This window comes from Peromyscus leucopus, chromosome 13 (assembly GCF_004664715.2).
Source record: "Peromyscus leucopus breed LL Stock chromosome 13, UCI_PerLeu_2.1, whole genome shotgun sequence".
Classification (NCBI taxonomy): Eukaryota; Metazoa; Chordata; class Mammalia; order Rodentia; family Cricetidae; genus Peromyscus; species Peromyscus leucopus.
Genome location: NC_051074.1, coordinates 33,289,314 through 33,304,374, shown reverse-complemented (window position 1 = coordinate 33,304,374; position 15,061 = coordinate 33,289,314). Strand labels below are relative to the sequence as shown.

Below are 15,061 nucleotides of genomic sequence, written 5' to 3'. Positions count from 1 at the left end.
AGACAGGGTTTCTCTGTGTAGCTTTGCGCCTTTCCTGGAACTCACTCTGTAGCCCAGGCTGGCCTCGAACTCACAAAGATCTGCCTGGCTCTGCCTCCCAAGAGCTGGGATTAAAGGCGTGCGCCACCACCGCCCGGCAATGTCCAACTACATATAGGTTCGTCTGGATTTACATTTCTTTAATAAGCATTCCTCTTCCTTATATTCCATTCGCTTTATGTTCCTAATCACTCACAGAGCAGAGACTCACAAGCATTCTTTTCTGAAAAACTGAAGGTAGGATCAACTCTCCCTGCAAGGGTCAACCCAAAGCCTGAATTTCCCATGTCCTCCCTGAATGTTGGCAATGATTAAACCAACATTTTAGTTAATTTCCCACCTCTGTACTAGTCTAGCCTAGCAACACATGTGAGTCATTTCTCCTGAACACCACGATGAGCTTCTGGTAATCTAGAGACAATCTTAAACTTGTGGGCTCATCCTAGCAACAATAGCAGTTGAGAACAGAAGATGGACAGTGGAAAATTCCCTGACATGTGATAAACACAGATATTCTCCACTTATCATGCCTCTTGAATAAAATGAGCAACTCTGAGTATATCAACATCTTTCGTTTAATTTTTTTTTTTCCTATGCCCTGATTAGATTGTTCTCTGGAGCTCGGTGAAAAGCCAGACTTCTTTGTATTCTGTCCTGCTTCAAATCATTCAAGAAAAGAGAAAGAAATACAAGTCAGAAGTTCTGGGCAATTTTCAAGCTAACTTAAATTGGAAAAAAAAAAAAAATGAATAATTTGAGACCCTTTTCCTATTTCTTAGAAATGCTTATTTGCTCTTTCCTTTTTTTAAAGATACACTTTTTAATTGTATGTGTGTTGGCAGAGGTGGTAGGGGGGTCGGGGGGGAGTATGTGCATGTGAATGTTTTCTTGCAGAGGCTAGAGGTATGAAATTTCCCCACAGAACTAGAGCTACAGGTGGCTGTGAGCTATCCAACACCGGTACCTGGAACTGAACTCAGGCTCTCAGCAAGAGCGGAGTCATCTCTCCAGCCCCCAGTTTGATTTTTCTCCTTAATTTCTTATTTAATCATTCTTAATATGAAATTTTTTCAACTTTGTTCAGGAGACCATACTTAATAGGCTAAACTCACCGCTCTAGAGTAATGTCCACTTAAATGTTTATTAAGAGCTTTGATCCCCAGGGCTAGGAAGTGGCTCAGGAGAGCACTCATGAAGCATGGCCAGGGTCCAAAGAAAGAAAAACTAATAATTGTATTCCTACTTCAGCCTACATGGCACTCATGAAAAAATGTATGCCTTGACAAAGATTCTTCAGTTGCAAACAAAATACATAATAACGAGGTAGGCAGTGGCGTATCCATCCTTCCACTCAAAACTCAAGCTGTAACCTCATTAGTGACATCCCAGACCACACCTGTTCACCTTATCTTTTACAAAGGCTTTTCAGTGTGGACAACATTGTATGTTTTGTTTTGGTTTTAGAAACAGGGTCTCCCTCCATATTCCACACTGGCCTTTTAACCCAGGCTGGCCTGGAATGCATGGCAATCCTCCAGCTTTGATCTCTCAAACGCTTGGATTAGAGGTATGAGCCACCATGCCTGGCTGCATTCTTCACGTACTGAAACCATGGGATCAGATGGGTTTCGAAAGCCAGGGTTGACACACACTGCCCTTGGAACTCAGGATGTGACTGCATAGTAAAGAAACAGAGCCAGGACAAGTGACCTGGGCCTGTCATCCCAATAACTCAGGAGGCAGAAGCGATTAGATCAAACATTCAGTGTCTGTCTGGGCAACTTTGTGAGATGTGTCTCAAAATACAAAGTAAAATGAGGGCTGGGGACAGAGCTCAGGGGCAAAGCACTTGCCTGCCAGGTACAAAAACCCTAGATTCAATCCCCAGCATGGGAAGGGAGGCAGAGAGAGAAGGAAAGAGGAAAGGAGGGAACAGAGGGACAGAAGGATGCAAGAGAAAGAAAGAGAAGGAGGAAGAAAGAAGGAAGGAAGGAAGGAAGGAAAGAAAGAAAGGAAGGAAGAAAGAAAGAAAGAAAAGAGAAAGGAAGGAAGAAAGAAAAGAGAAAGGAAGGAAGGAATAAGTTCTATCTACAGTTTTGAATCACTTTTAAGCTGTGATATTCTTTTTTTTTTTTTTTTTTTTTTTTTTTTTTTTCGAGAAGGTTTTCTGTGTGCTTTGCGCTTTCCTGAGCTCACTTGGTAGCAGGCTGCTCGAACTCACAGAGATCCACCTGCCTCTGCTCCGAGTGCTGGATTAAAGCGTGCGCACAACGCCCAAGCTGTGATATTCTTATAACACCTTTTAACACCACTCCATTTGTGCAGCCTATGATATTTCATTTATTTTATTAATTCAACTAAGTTCCTTATAAGCCATTCTAAAATGTTTCCCTATTTCTCTTCATGATAGCCCTGACAGTTTTGGAATGTGTTCCTGGTGCCAGGCACTGTACTAACTGAATTGGATAATCTCACCCAATGCTCAGGTAACCTTGAGCAGAGTGAACAAGGAATGTGAGACCTGGGATCACACACAGGGACAGGGCTGCCTGTCTGTCCTCCCTCTCTACCACATGATGTCCACACCTTCCTTTAGAAGTGAGCGGGTAGGAGTGTCATGAAGGGCCAGGAAAGATGCCCAAAGTGTCACTTCCAGGCAAGTATGTACACACAGAAGCAGCTTTTCCGACAGCATGCTTTATCATCAGACGGGATTGTGACACTCTTTAGAAACATAATCATTTCATTCCCCTTTCATAGCTTCACCTGTAACATAAAATTTGCTATGTGGATTGTGGAGGGAAAGAGCAAGGGAGAACAGGTGGGGAGGCTAAGGAGCAGACATGAAACCTGAAGAAAGGCAATTCAGTGACAATGTGAATCTGTGACCTCATCTGTGTGTGTGTATGCATGCGCGCGCGCACGCGCACGCGCATGTGTGTGCTTGTATATATATGGTTGTGAGCCTGTGTGCCATGGAGCATGTGTGAAGATCAGAGGATGATGAGGTCTCTTTGCTGTTTTCCTGTTGTACATCAGGCTAGTTGGCCTGTGAGCTTCTGGGGATTCTCCTGTCTCCACTTCTCACATCTCTTATAAGAGCACTGGGACTACAGACTACATTGGTTATGCACTGGCTTTTTTTTTTCTCTTAAATTTCTTTTAATTTATTCCTTGTTTCTTTCACATCATGCATCTCCATCCCATCCTTTCATATCCACCCTCTGCCCTTGCAGCCTCTCCTCCAAAATAAAATAAAATAAAATTTAAGAGAAAAGAAGAAAAAGAAAAGAGAGAGGGGGAAAATTCAGTCTCGTCATGGAAGCTGTAGTGTGACACATTGAGTCATGCAATAAATCCTTTTGTCCATACATCTTTACTTGCAAGTGTTCATTGCAAAGAGTCCTTGGTTTGGTTCGAGGCCTCTGGTTTCTGCTTCACTATCCATGCTAGGTCCTCACTGACATTCCTCTTGGATGTCCTGCTGTTGCCCTGTGTTGTGGAGATCCTGCAGCTTTGGGTCTGCAGGACCAGTCCCTTCACATGCTCCAGCAGATCACAGATTGGGTGGATGTCGGGGTGGGCCAACACATAAGCCTGGTTCTGGGCCTGGGTAGTTGCAGGATTGCTCTCCCTGGACCTCACCACCAGGGTGAGCTCTCCTGCATTGTCCTGGCTAGTTTACTCCATGCAGGGATGAGTAAGGGGCAGGGCCAGTTCTCCTGCTTTCATGTCCTCAGGGTTGGATCTCCCACACCTACACCTTCAGGGCCTGTTCTACTGTGTTGCCCAGATGTGTTGTAGGGGCCGCTGTCCCCAGTGCTGCAGCTGATGAAGAGCAGGGACAGCTCTCCTGCTCTGATGACCTCAGAGGCAGCTCTCCCACCTGCCTCAGGCATGGCCTGGGGGCAGGGAGAGGCAAAGGCAGGGCATCAGGACAGATGAGTAACGAGGACAGCTCTTCCATGCTCACCCACACCTCTGTCAACAGGATTGGCTCTACTGTGCTACCCAGGAGAGGTGCAGGGCCTGCTCTCCTGAGTGTTGCAGCTGGTGGAGGACAGGCACAGCGCTCCCACCCTGAACTGGCTTCTCACGTGCGTTCTGCGGATGAGAACATAGGTCTTCAAACTTGCGTGGATAACTCCATTGCCTGCCAAGCCATCTTCCCAGCCCAACGGCTTCTTTTTCACTTCTTCGTGGAATGATTTATCTTTGTTTTGTCTTGCTTTCAAGGTGCAGTCTCCCTGTGTAGCTCAGGTCAGGCTGGCCTCTAGCTGGCAATCCTCCTGCCTCATCCTCCCTAACGCTGTGTTTATGAGCATACATACCACACTATCTTAATCTTGCAGGTATGTTTGTTGTCTTCTGAACACAGAAGCCAATACCAGAAGGTGTGACAAACATCTCTGTCATTCCTAAGAGCAGATGAGAAATATCATATGTGTCATTACCAAGTCTCTTCAGAGTCAGTAAGAGGGAATGAGGTATAAGATTGTTTTTTTTTCACTCTCCTCCTCTGATCTCTCTCTCTCTTCTTATACAGAAAGATAGAAGGCAAAAGTCCTGCAAATCTGGCCAAGAGACCAAAACAGATCAACAAATGGATAGAAAGTACGTGTCCACATACATGTATATGCACATGTACATATGCACATATGTATACATACAAGTGTGCATATGTATTTTATGGGGCCTCTTCTGCTTACATCTCAACTCAAGACATGCCCAGATCCAGGAAAGGGAAAAAAAAATTACAGTGTTTTTCTGAAAATATAACATTACTTTCAATTCATTCCTATATAATTTAAAATGTATTACTTGCATATAATAAAAAGGGAAGTGTATAAAAGAATGCATAATTTCAAAAATAAATATTCTAAAATGGATCTGAAAATCATTATTATATTAAACAAAATAAGTCAAACTCAGAAAGACAAGCACTGCCATGTTGTCTCTCATTCAAAACCTAGATTTAACATTATGTATGTATTTAGATATAGACGCTTGTAGGACCCAAAACTAAAAGGGGATCATAGGAGTGGAAGAAGAAATCATAAAGGAAGGAAGGAACAGAGAGGGTAATAGAATCCACACAGTGGGAAGGCAGTGGGGCCAAGTGAAGGAAGCCAGCCAGCTGCAGAGTCTGGGAAGAGAATGAATAAGAACATGGTCTAATGACATACATGTTTGGATATGCTGTGCTGAAACTTACTACACCGTGTGCTAGCCTAAAAAATTATCAAGATGATAAAATATGAGAAAATGTTTAGAGATAGGCTCGAAAAGCTGAAAAATAAAGGTTTTTGTTTTGTTTTGCTCTTGTTTTTTTTACCATCAGACACCTAGAGCCAATTGTCAGAGACAAGCACCATCTTGTATATCCTTCTAGCACTGCTCAGTTTCAATACAGTTGTATTTGTCTCTTTTTTATATTTTATTCTATTTTTAAGAGATGAGGTCTTACTATGTAGCTCTGGCTGGCCTAGAACGCACAGAGGTCCATCTGACTCTGCCTCCTGAGTGCTGGGATGAGAGATGGGCACAATCACACCCTACAGTCTCTTTATTTTACACATGTAAGAGTACCCAAGCCAACAAATTATGTCATTTACAGGCAGCAGAACAAACACAGCAAGGCTGGTAAAACCCTGGCATCCCACACCCAGGGCTCACCAGAGGATGGGACATGCCAGTCCTTCTGCAGAGATTTACCAGTCCGAAACCAAATGCCAGGAAGTCGAATTGGCTTCTGATACCATGTCGCAGTCAGAACTAGCTCAAGAAAAAGTCCAGAGGTAGCTAAGCCAGGTGGAGGAATGGCCCCACTCCTTTAGGTCAGCAAAGCCATTGCTATTCCCTTTCAAGTACCACAGCAGGGTCTCCATACACACCACATGCCTCAGAAACATCGGAACGTCCCTTGTATGCAACATCAAGATCGGCTAGAGGATGCTGTCATTGCCTGGCACACAATAATAGACTACTCTTCTGAATGACTGAGCCAAGTCTTAGCGGAACTTACACCACCACACCAAGAGTATGAGCTCCGTGAGGCTAGGGTGTTTCTAGTCTTTTCAAGTCAGTCTATGAAGCCTCGATCCAGATGACTTCTGTGAACATGGGGTCACTGCACAGGGGCCTTCGTTCAGAAGGACATGGCACATGGGTTAAGAAGGACATGCATGCAGGTATACATACACATGTGCACACATAGATTATAAGATGAAAACAGGTCAAGAAACTACAACCTATAGGCAAAATCCGCACCCACCCCGAGCTTATTATTGTATACATTTATTGGCTGCCTTAATTAGAAAAAGAATAGTTGAATGATAGAGACTTCAGGGTCTGCAAAACCTGAAATATTACCAGCCAGCCTTTCCAAGAAAGTGTGGTACCCTAGAACACTGCCTTACCACACAGTCTCTCATATATTCCTATCTAAAAAACAATCAGAAAAGCCAATAACCTCATGAGACCTGGAGGTCTAGCCTGAAGTAGCTAGCCACAAACAATCTTTGTCTTGGTACTTTATAAGTATGTGTGGATTTTGTATCTTGAACCTAAATATGTATTGTTAGGTCCCAAAGACACTCAGGATAAATGACTAACTGGAGTGCCTATTAAAATATCAAAGTGGATGCTGGCTGCCAGACTCCCCCAGCATTGCAAGTTACAGAGTCCTGGCTCCTCTCAGCACTTCTGACCTCCTCCCTCTCCCCTAAATCTCTCCAGCCTCTGAGCTTCCTTCCCCTTCCCTCAGATTCCTATAAACACAGCTATTTTAGCCATGTGCTCCTTTGGTTCTCCTCTCTTGGTCCTTGTTCTCTTGGCTCCTCTTCCTCTCTAACTCTCCCCGCTCTCTCCCAGTCTCTCTCCTCAAATGGCCTGGTTCAGTCTGCTGACCATACCTAGTGTACTTCTTTCTCTCCCTGCTTTGGACCCTTCCAGATGATCTGGCTGAATCCTCCCTCACATCTACAACAAAAACCTCCTGACCATACCTAGGAGTGGTTATAGCCTCAGTTTCATTCAGGCATGTGTTTTTATATAAATACTTTCTTCCAAATCTAAGCAATGTGCCAAAGATGACTCATGGTTTTCTCTTGGCGTTCACCTCCTATAATGGTGGTTCTTAACTGTGGGTCGTGACCCTTTAAGAGTTGAATGACCTTTTCATAGGGGTCACACATCAGATAGCCTGCATATCAGATGTTTACATCGCCATTCATAACAGTGGCAAAATTACAGTTATGAAGTAGTAACAAAAATAATTGTATGGTTGAGGGTCACCACAACATGAGGAACTGTATTAAAGGGTCACAGCATTAGGAAGGTTGAGAACCACTGCTCTATAAGGCTAGCACACAAAGGAAGCAGGCACCTCAGTTTGCAAATCAGGCTTAGTTCCTCTTTTATACACTCAGTTTGGAAGTCTCCCACAGCCTTTAAGAATCTACTGAACTTGGACACAAGGCAGTCATTTTCACTGCAGAAACTGTGTGTGAGAAGACCCAGCAAAGTCATTAACATATAGACCTCCTTATGCCCTTCTTCTTGCCTGAATGTGCTTGAAGCCCATGCCTGATCACACCAAATGACTAATGAGTGACCATCCTTTTCCCCCAGGCAGTTCTTAGCAACTATTTAGAGAGAGCAATTTGGAGAGCCAGCTCTACCTGTCCAGGAAGCTTCCACACTGGGGGACTTTAGGGGCAATGTTTTGCAGGCCAGCTTCCTAAGGCATTCCATTCCCAGCAGGAACCATCGGTAGCATTTCCCACGCACTGTTAGAATTCCTACCTGACCAAGCTACTAGAAGGTGTAGACATCTCTCCAGATAGTTGGGGAGATCGCTTGCGTGATTATGGGGCCCTTCTGTCATCCACAAGGTCCATTCTTTTAAGTCACAGAATCTTTTTTTTTTTTTTTTGGTTTTTCGAGACAGGGTTTCTCTGTGTAGCTTTGCACCTTTCCTGGATCTCGCTCTGTAGACCAGGCTGGCCTCGAACTCACAGAGGTCCACCTGGCTCTGCCTCCCGCGTGCTGGGATTAAAGGCGTGCGCCACCACCGCCCGGCTTAAGTCACAGGATCTTAAAGCTTTTGCTTAAAGAGAGTTTTCCAGATAATGACTAGAATGTTTCACAAACTAGGAACTCCACGAGAAAGAAGCATCAGGGGAGGATAAGATATACAGAAAGGAAAGGAAAACTCTATGAGAGAGACAAGGGCCAGATCAACGTGGAAAGCAACCGAGATGAGCTCTGATCTCTGGAAGAAGTTCTGGTTATGGCGACAAGAAGATAAAACTGAAGAAATGATTCATGGGGACCTCAAGAAGTATGAGTGTCTAGGGACTCTTAAAGGAATTTCAGTGTGTGTGTGTGTGTGTGTGTGTGTGTGTGTGTGTGTGTGTGTATGTATGTGTGTGTGTGTGTGTGTGTGTGTGTGTGTGTAAAAGGGAGGTAGTTTTTGCCACTATACTCTAGCTCATAATGGCACAATTCATAGAGCCCCCAAAGAACAGGCACTGACCACCCAAGCTGACAAATACACACTGCACCAACTGCTTCTGGCCAGTTCTACTGGTAAAACCCCACACCAAATCTGCAACTAGATGGCAATATTCAGCACAAACGGGAACAAAGTGACAGGAGCTAAGAAGTAGTCCTCATCATCCGCAGGGGTCAATACTAGCCTAAGTGGTAGTTAGTGTTGGGAGACATATGGGAAGAGCTTGTCGTAAGTGAGCACTTGGGACAACTGGATCCCAAAAGTCACTCCCCGCCCCCCACTCCTCCCAAGCCCCCATCCCACACTAACAGCTGGCCAACAGCCCAGACCAAGCCTCAGGGAGGAAAATACTCATTACTCTGATGGATTCCATTCCCCTTGAGCTGGAATTTAAAACTGCCAAAATATCTCCAGGCTTATTTCAATTTATCTAAGTCTCAAACAGTAACGTTGCTATACCAAGGAGAGGGAGTGTGGTGGGATCTGGAGATTTGAGATTGCTTCCTCCATCTTCATGCCCTGCCCCATCAGGGGCAAGTTTTTAAATAATTGGATTTGGGAGGTGGGTCCACTTACGCTGCTTCAAAGGAATACCTATCTGAGAGAGAAATGGCTTCACAATCCAGTCAGCAAGTTCTTCTCATATTTAAAATCACAAACACAAGTTGGGCGTTGTGGCACACACCTAAAATACCAGAACTCAGAAGGCAGAGGCAGGAGGATCACTGCAAATATGAGGCCAGCCCTGTGGTCAACATACCAAGTTTCAAGCTACTCAAGATTAAATAGTGAAACCTTGTCTAAAAAAGTTGAAAAGAAATTTACAAACACAAAAACCCTCTGACCCGGTTAATATCAATCTATCTCACTCCATACTGTACCAAACATTACAAGAACTGAGTTTACAACAGAATAACTCACATTTCCAAAGGGACCTCCTTCTGGGTTTCTTCAATAAGAGCAACTTTCTAGAAGGACTTCATAATCAAGGCCCACTTGCATTTTTTTTTTTCAGAGCTGAGGACCAAACCCAGGGCTTGCCTAGCAAGCGCTCTACCACTGAGGTAAATCCCAACCCTGCATTTTCTACTAAAAATGTCCTTAAAGCCTCAACTCTCTCTCTAGCTGTCCCCATGCTGTTATAAGGAAAAATAAGACAATAACCAAAAATCCTCCTCCATCATCAAGCATTTGATAGTAAATTCCTATTGATAATATCTTAAAAACATAGAGGGGTTGGGGGTGTTCCTAAGCACATTAGGCTTAGCATTGTTTTCCAAAGTAGGCATTTCTAACCCAAAGGCAAAATTAAGGTACAGTTGATTCAGTTGGCTTGATCAAGATGAAACCCAGCCCCCCTGCACACATGACATGAAGCCTAGAGTGGAATGGACCACTTTCAGAAAGAATCTTCTAAAGGAGGCAGCAAGAGATAGGATCTAGGAATGAGGAAGGAGTCACTGACTTTCGCTGGCTGTCTTCACTGGCTGGCTGAGCACTAGGGTTGGTGAGCAATAGAACAGTCACATATCTTCTCCTGACAGCAGAGCAGGAGGTGAAGTGCTGCTGAGCACACACAAGGGTGGGGTTTCTCAAAGCACTTGTGTGTGTGCACTTGTTCATGGTCCTGGGGCATCTCCATGGCAACGAGAACACCAAAGACCTTTTTGTTTCCATGGGGTGTACCCATCCATAATTACTGCATTCGAAAAACAAAACAAAAAGAAAACAGAAAAAGTAACTTCAGATATTTACTCATTCCATTAAAAAGAATAAAGAGAGGGGTGAGGGAAGAGGAAAGAAAATTCATGAAAGGAGCAGCATCATAAGAGTCTGGCAAATTCTCTAAGCTGGCCCAATAAAAGACAGCTGGACTCCCCTGTCAACTACTGCAATTGATTTGTTGTGTTATTAATATTTCAGATCACTTGGACTCAATTTCACCACAGTCTTGAAATAATGCGAATTAAAAGGGTACAACAACATCTTCGCATCCTTACGAAAAATGGGTTCGATCTTGCAGACCTCTAAGAAAGCCTTGGGAACCCCTCTGGGTATCCAGGCCACAGAGGAACGCCTGCGGCATCATTTAGGAGCAGTTACTCTCCCACCTAACAAATGAGAAAACTCAGACACAGGGAGGTCATACAGTGGCAGGTAAAGGACACAGTGTGACCACCTGGTTTGGAAGTTGCAAAGGTGGCCTGAGTCATGGAGGGGAGGAGCTGGCTTACCAAAAGAGCTGGTGACAGTATTTGCCACTAGCAAGTGTGCAAGGGGTGGGGGATGGGGGATGTTGGGGAGCTTGGAGGGGCACGGAGATGGGGACTGGAGAGAAGCTGGAGGATCGTCCCAGACTTCTGAAGGTCATTCGACACTGGACAAGAAAAACAAACTCCCACCAGGTGCTGCCTAGAACACGGGGTCCTTCCCTCAGACCCCGCTCCTGCCTACAGAAGTCAGCAGCTTTAGGCTCCATAGAAACTCAGGGAGGCCCCCCATTCCAGCTCCATTAAGCAAATGAGCTGGCTGCCTGGGCACTCTGTCACCTTGTTCCTTGGGAAACTTGAGCAAGCCAAGAGAGCTGCTCCATTATTTAGAGCTGTCTTTTTGCACCACACTGTCTTTACCAGGAACCCTCAACAAATAAAACAGGCAGGCAGAGATCCTCACTGACATCCCCTGGGCTCCCTGTCCGGGTGTCTAAGCACTGGACTGCTGTCCTCCTCGGTCTCCTTTATAAATTCACCCAGTGCTGCTCTCTGCAGTGAGTCCAGAGCGCGTCTGCAGGAGGTCACTTCTCTGAGAATTTGGGAAGTGTGCGCAGTTGAGGAAGTGGTACAAGCTGCTCTTCCAGTAACTGTCCCAGCAGAAAGCAAGCCAGCGCGAAAGGAATCTCAGGTATTGCTTCCACCCAGACAGAACTGAACATCCACTTCTGAGTGTAGCGGGTCTCCCGGCTTTCATCTTCACACACACACACACACACACACACACACACACACACACACACACCAGTCCGTTCTACGCCATCAGACGCAAAGTTCTTGAAGCGTTGAATGGATAAAGTCGGCTTTCTTGTCAAAACTCGAGCGAAACAAAAACCAAAACTCTAACGTATGAAATAGACCATACTACATGGGACCCCGCCCACCTCTCCAGCCAAAAACAAGGTTTCATTTCTCTTCTTCACCTTTGCTAATCCCTCCAACTGCAGCACCCTTCTAGGATCTCAGAGAGCTCAAATGTCACCTCCTCAAAAAGGACCACCGATTCAAAAGTTTTCTTTCAGCCAGGTTGCTTGAGGCTTCTCCTCACCTTAGAAAGTTATCTTTATTTCACCATTCCATCACAGTCTCCTTCCCTCCGCATCCTCTCAAGAGTGTAAGCACCTAGTCCCCTGCGACATCCCCAGTCAGTGCCTGGCTCGCACCCAGCGAAGGAGATTGAAATGAATGAAGCCGCGGTGCCCGGGGGACTCGCAGGCGGGGGAGACCTGCACTGTCCGGAGCAGCCGGACCGCCAGCGCGTGTGACTCGGAGGTACCCGGGGCCAGGCTCGGCGCGCACCCCTCCCTGCCGCATGTCCGGCCCTGGAGCCTCAGGTGTCACCCGGAGCGCGCACCGCCCCGGCCAGCTCCACCAAGATGCTCAGCCATACTCACCATGGTGGCCGCAGCCGCCCAGAGTCGCGACAGCGGCGATCGCCAGGGATGCGGCAGCCAGAGGAGAGCGTAGCAGCAGCAGCCGGGCCGGCTGACAGGTGAGGCACCAGCCTCAGACCATGGCTACTTCCCACAATGCCCTTGAACTGAAAGTTTGCAGACTCCTCCCCGCGCCCGGCCGCTCCGCCCCTCCGCCCCTCCCGCACACCTTCCTCCGGCTTCCTCCGCCTGCATCACTCCTCCTCTGCCTCTGCACAGGCCTCCCGCTCCAGCTCCTCCTTCTTCCCCTTCTCAGTCCCTCACACTCACCTTTCCCTCCCTCTTTGTTTTCCCCGCACTGGCAGGAACCCCGCAGTTCGCCCCGCCCCTCATCACCGCTAGCCCCGCCCAGGGCGGTCCTTGCACCTGCGCGCGCACCTTCAGCACCGGCCGCACCTGCAGCCCTGGCTTCTTCCCGGGCTTCTGCTTTCCTTGTCCTGCAGCCGAGATGTGAACTTCGTGCACTGGACAAACGTTCGTCGGACCGCCAGAGGTGGTACACCTGAGAAAAGTGTGGAAAGCTTGCCTGGCCCTACACCTCAGAGAGGGAGCAGTTCAGAGCTAGAAATAGATGGAAATTTTTCACACTCACACACACACACATAAGCACAGAGGAATTTTTTGCTTTTACCGAAGTTGCAATCCAAGAACATACATAGCCCTCTCTACTTAAAGTTCTCTAAGACATTATGGTATTAAAACTCGTTTTTTTTTACCTCCAGTTTTTTTCCTCTTGATTTTTAAGCCTGGATTATTTGTGTTGTTTAAATTAAAATATAATTTGTTGTGTATTGGGTGTGGGTGTAAGTTCACACGCGTCCGTGGAAAGAAGTACAGAGGCACCTCAAGGATGAATCTTTAATTAGCCTTTCCCAGCTGTAGGGTCCTTCCATTGTTCTCCAATTTACACCTTTTAGCAAGTTAATCTTCGTCTCCCACACCTCTCATCTAAGCTTCCCCAAGGGGACAATGCCAAATGCAGGTTCTCAGTTAAAGAATAACACAGTTTTCCAGATTGTTCCTCAACCAAGACTGCATAGGCTTTGTGCCCTTAGAAACTCTCAGCAAGATTCACCTAGAGGGTAACAAGAGAAACAGGGATAACCGGGAAACAAAAGATGGATTAGCACTATGGAGTCAAACCAGGTGTAGCTCTGTGGGAGTTCTCCGCACCATAATTACATCCTTTCCTCCCTTTAACTTCCCCCGTGTGTGCCCTTCCTCCTTGCTTTCTTTCCAAATAATCGCCTCTTTTTCTTTAGTTGTTACTGTTTATGTATGCCTAAATAAATACATGCAACATACTCTGTCTGTTTAATGTTACTTTTTTTTTTTGGTTTTTCGAGGCAGGGTTTCTCTGTGTAGTTTTGGCACCTGTCCTGGATCTCACTCTGTAGACGAGGCTGACCTCGTAGAGTGTTACTCTTATGTATATTGTTTCAGAGCCGAACACTTGGTATTGGATAACCAATTAGGAGAGTTTTTAATCGCTGCCATTAAGAATCTCCAAGTCTCAGAGTTCTGAGCAGAGTTTTTAGCACAGATTAATTTGGAAAGAATAGACAGGCTTTGCCCTATACTCAAAGAGAGGCAACGACCCTTAAAAAGTTGATCTTTGTCTGGATGGCTCTTAGACCCACGAGTCAAGGGAACTCCTTCCCAGGATGCTGTGTTGAACCTTCTGCAGGAGAGGGACCCCTTCCAGAGAGAGGAAAGCAAAGGGAACTCCTGCTGGGCTCCTGAATTCCTGCCACACGTTTATTGTATTTCCCCCATGCCAGGCCCGATGGGGGAGTTCTGGTGATGGCTGAGGGTACACACTATGTCTCTCTGCTGGTGCTCAGTCTCCCGCGGGACAGACAATAGGTGACACGTAAGTGGCAACAAAGTCCAGAGAGTGCCCAGAAGCCCCCAGCTGCTTGGCTAGCTAGGCACAGATGTAAATTACCAGGAAATCAGGTAGACTGCCCTCCTGAGAGGTGAAGGTCTAGACAGAGAAGCCAGAGCACTGAGGAAAAAGATTTGCCCAGGACAGACCCCAAAGCCAGCCTCTGTGGCTGGAGCGCTGTGCCAGGGAGATCCGAGGGGCGGGGAGGAACATGGGAACCAAGCTAAAGGCACTCATGAGGCAGCAGCCTCCAGCTCAAGTTCCCACAAAGGCCTCTGCCTCTGGGGCCCCAGGTACTTATGTACTCTGACCTTTTAAAGTTGATGTTGTGACATCTGCGGGGACATGGAAGAGGATTATTTGACAACAATTAAACATCAGGCTATGGGGCAGCTTTGCCTGCCGAAAAAGAACTTCAGATAGACAACACCTGGACCCAGGAAAAAGCCATAAGCTGACTCCACCCAGTGGGGCCTGCATCTAAGGGGAAATACCTGACATTCCAAACATTCCCTATAACCCTAGACAAATGTCAGTCAATCAGGGTCCTGGACTCTAGAAATCCCCTCACCCCAACCTCTGCCATTAAAAAAAAAAAAAAACACCACCCTGCCTGGGCTCTGTGCTCTGTGCTCTCACTGCTGCTTCTGACAAAGAGCCCACGTTCCGGGCTTGAAAATAAAGGCTCTTTGCTTTTACATATGGGATTCTTCATTCTCTGTGGTGGGTGGTCTTTTGGGGGGTCCCCACGATCAGGGCATAACACTTTCCAAATCTCTGGCATTGCCCCCTCTGTTGGCTTTGGCTTCACCTAGCTGTGGTACATAACCTTCATGCCCGCTTCCATCGTGGCTCACTCCAGTGCAGACCCCCGATCTGTACCACTAGCCTTGCCGAGCCAATTGCAAAGCAT

The 15,061-nt window shown here is 46.4% G+C and overlaps 1 protein-coding gene across 5 annotated transcripts in view; it reads right to left on the bottom strand.

Annotated features, from left to right (window-relative positions):
- Window positions 1-12,357, bottom strand: part of Ap1s3 (adaptor related protein complex 1 subunit sigma 3) — a 104,427-nt gene extending 92,070 nt beyond the window's left edge. For all 5 annotated transcript variants that reach the window (XR_005092653.1, XR_003736124.2, XR_005092654.1 and 2 more), the window contains exon 1: window positions 12,222-12,357. Coding sequence is in view for 2 of the 5 variants with exons in the window: in XM_037210238.1 (XP_037066133.1) it covers window positions 12,222-12,224 (3 nt within the window). In the remaining 3 variants the exon portion in view is untranslated. The remainder of the gene's footprint in view (window positions 1-12,221) is intronic.
- Window positions 12,358-15,061: the final 2,704 nt, after the last annotated feature.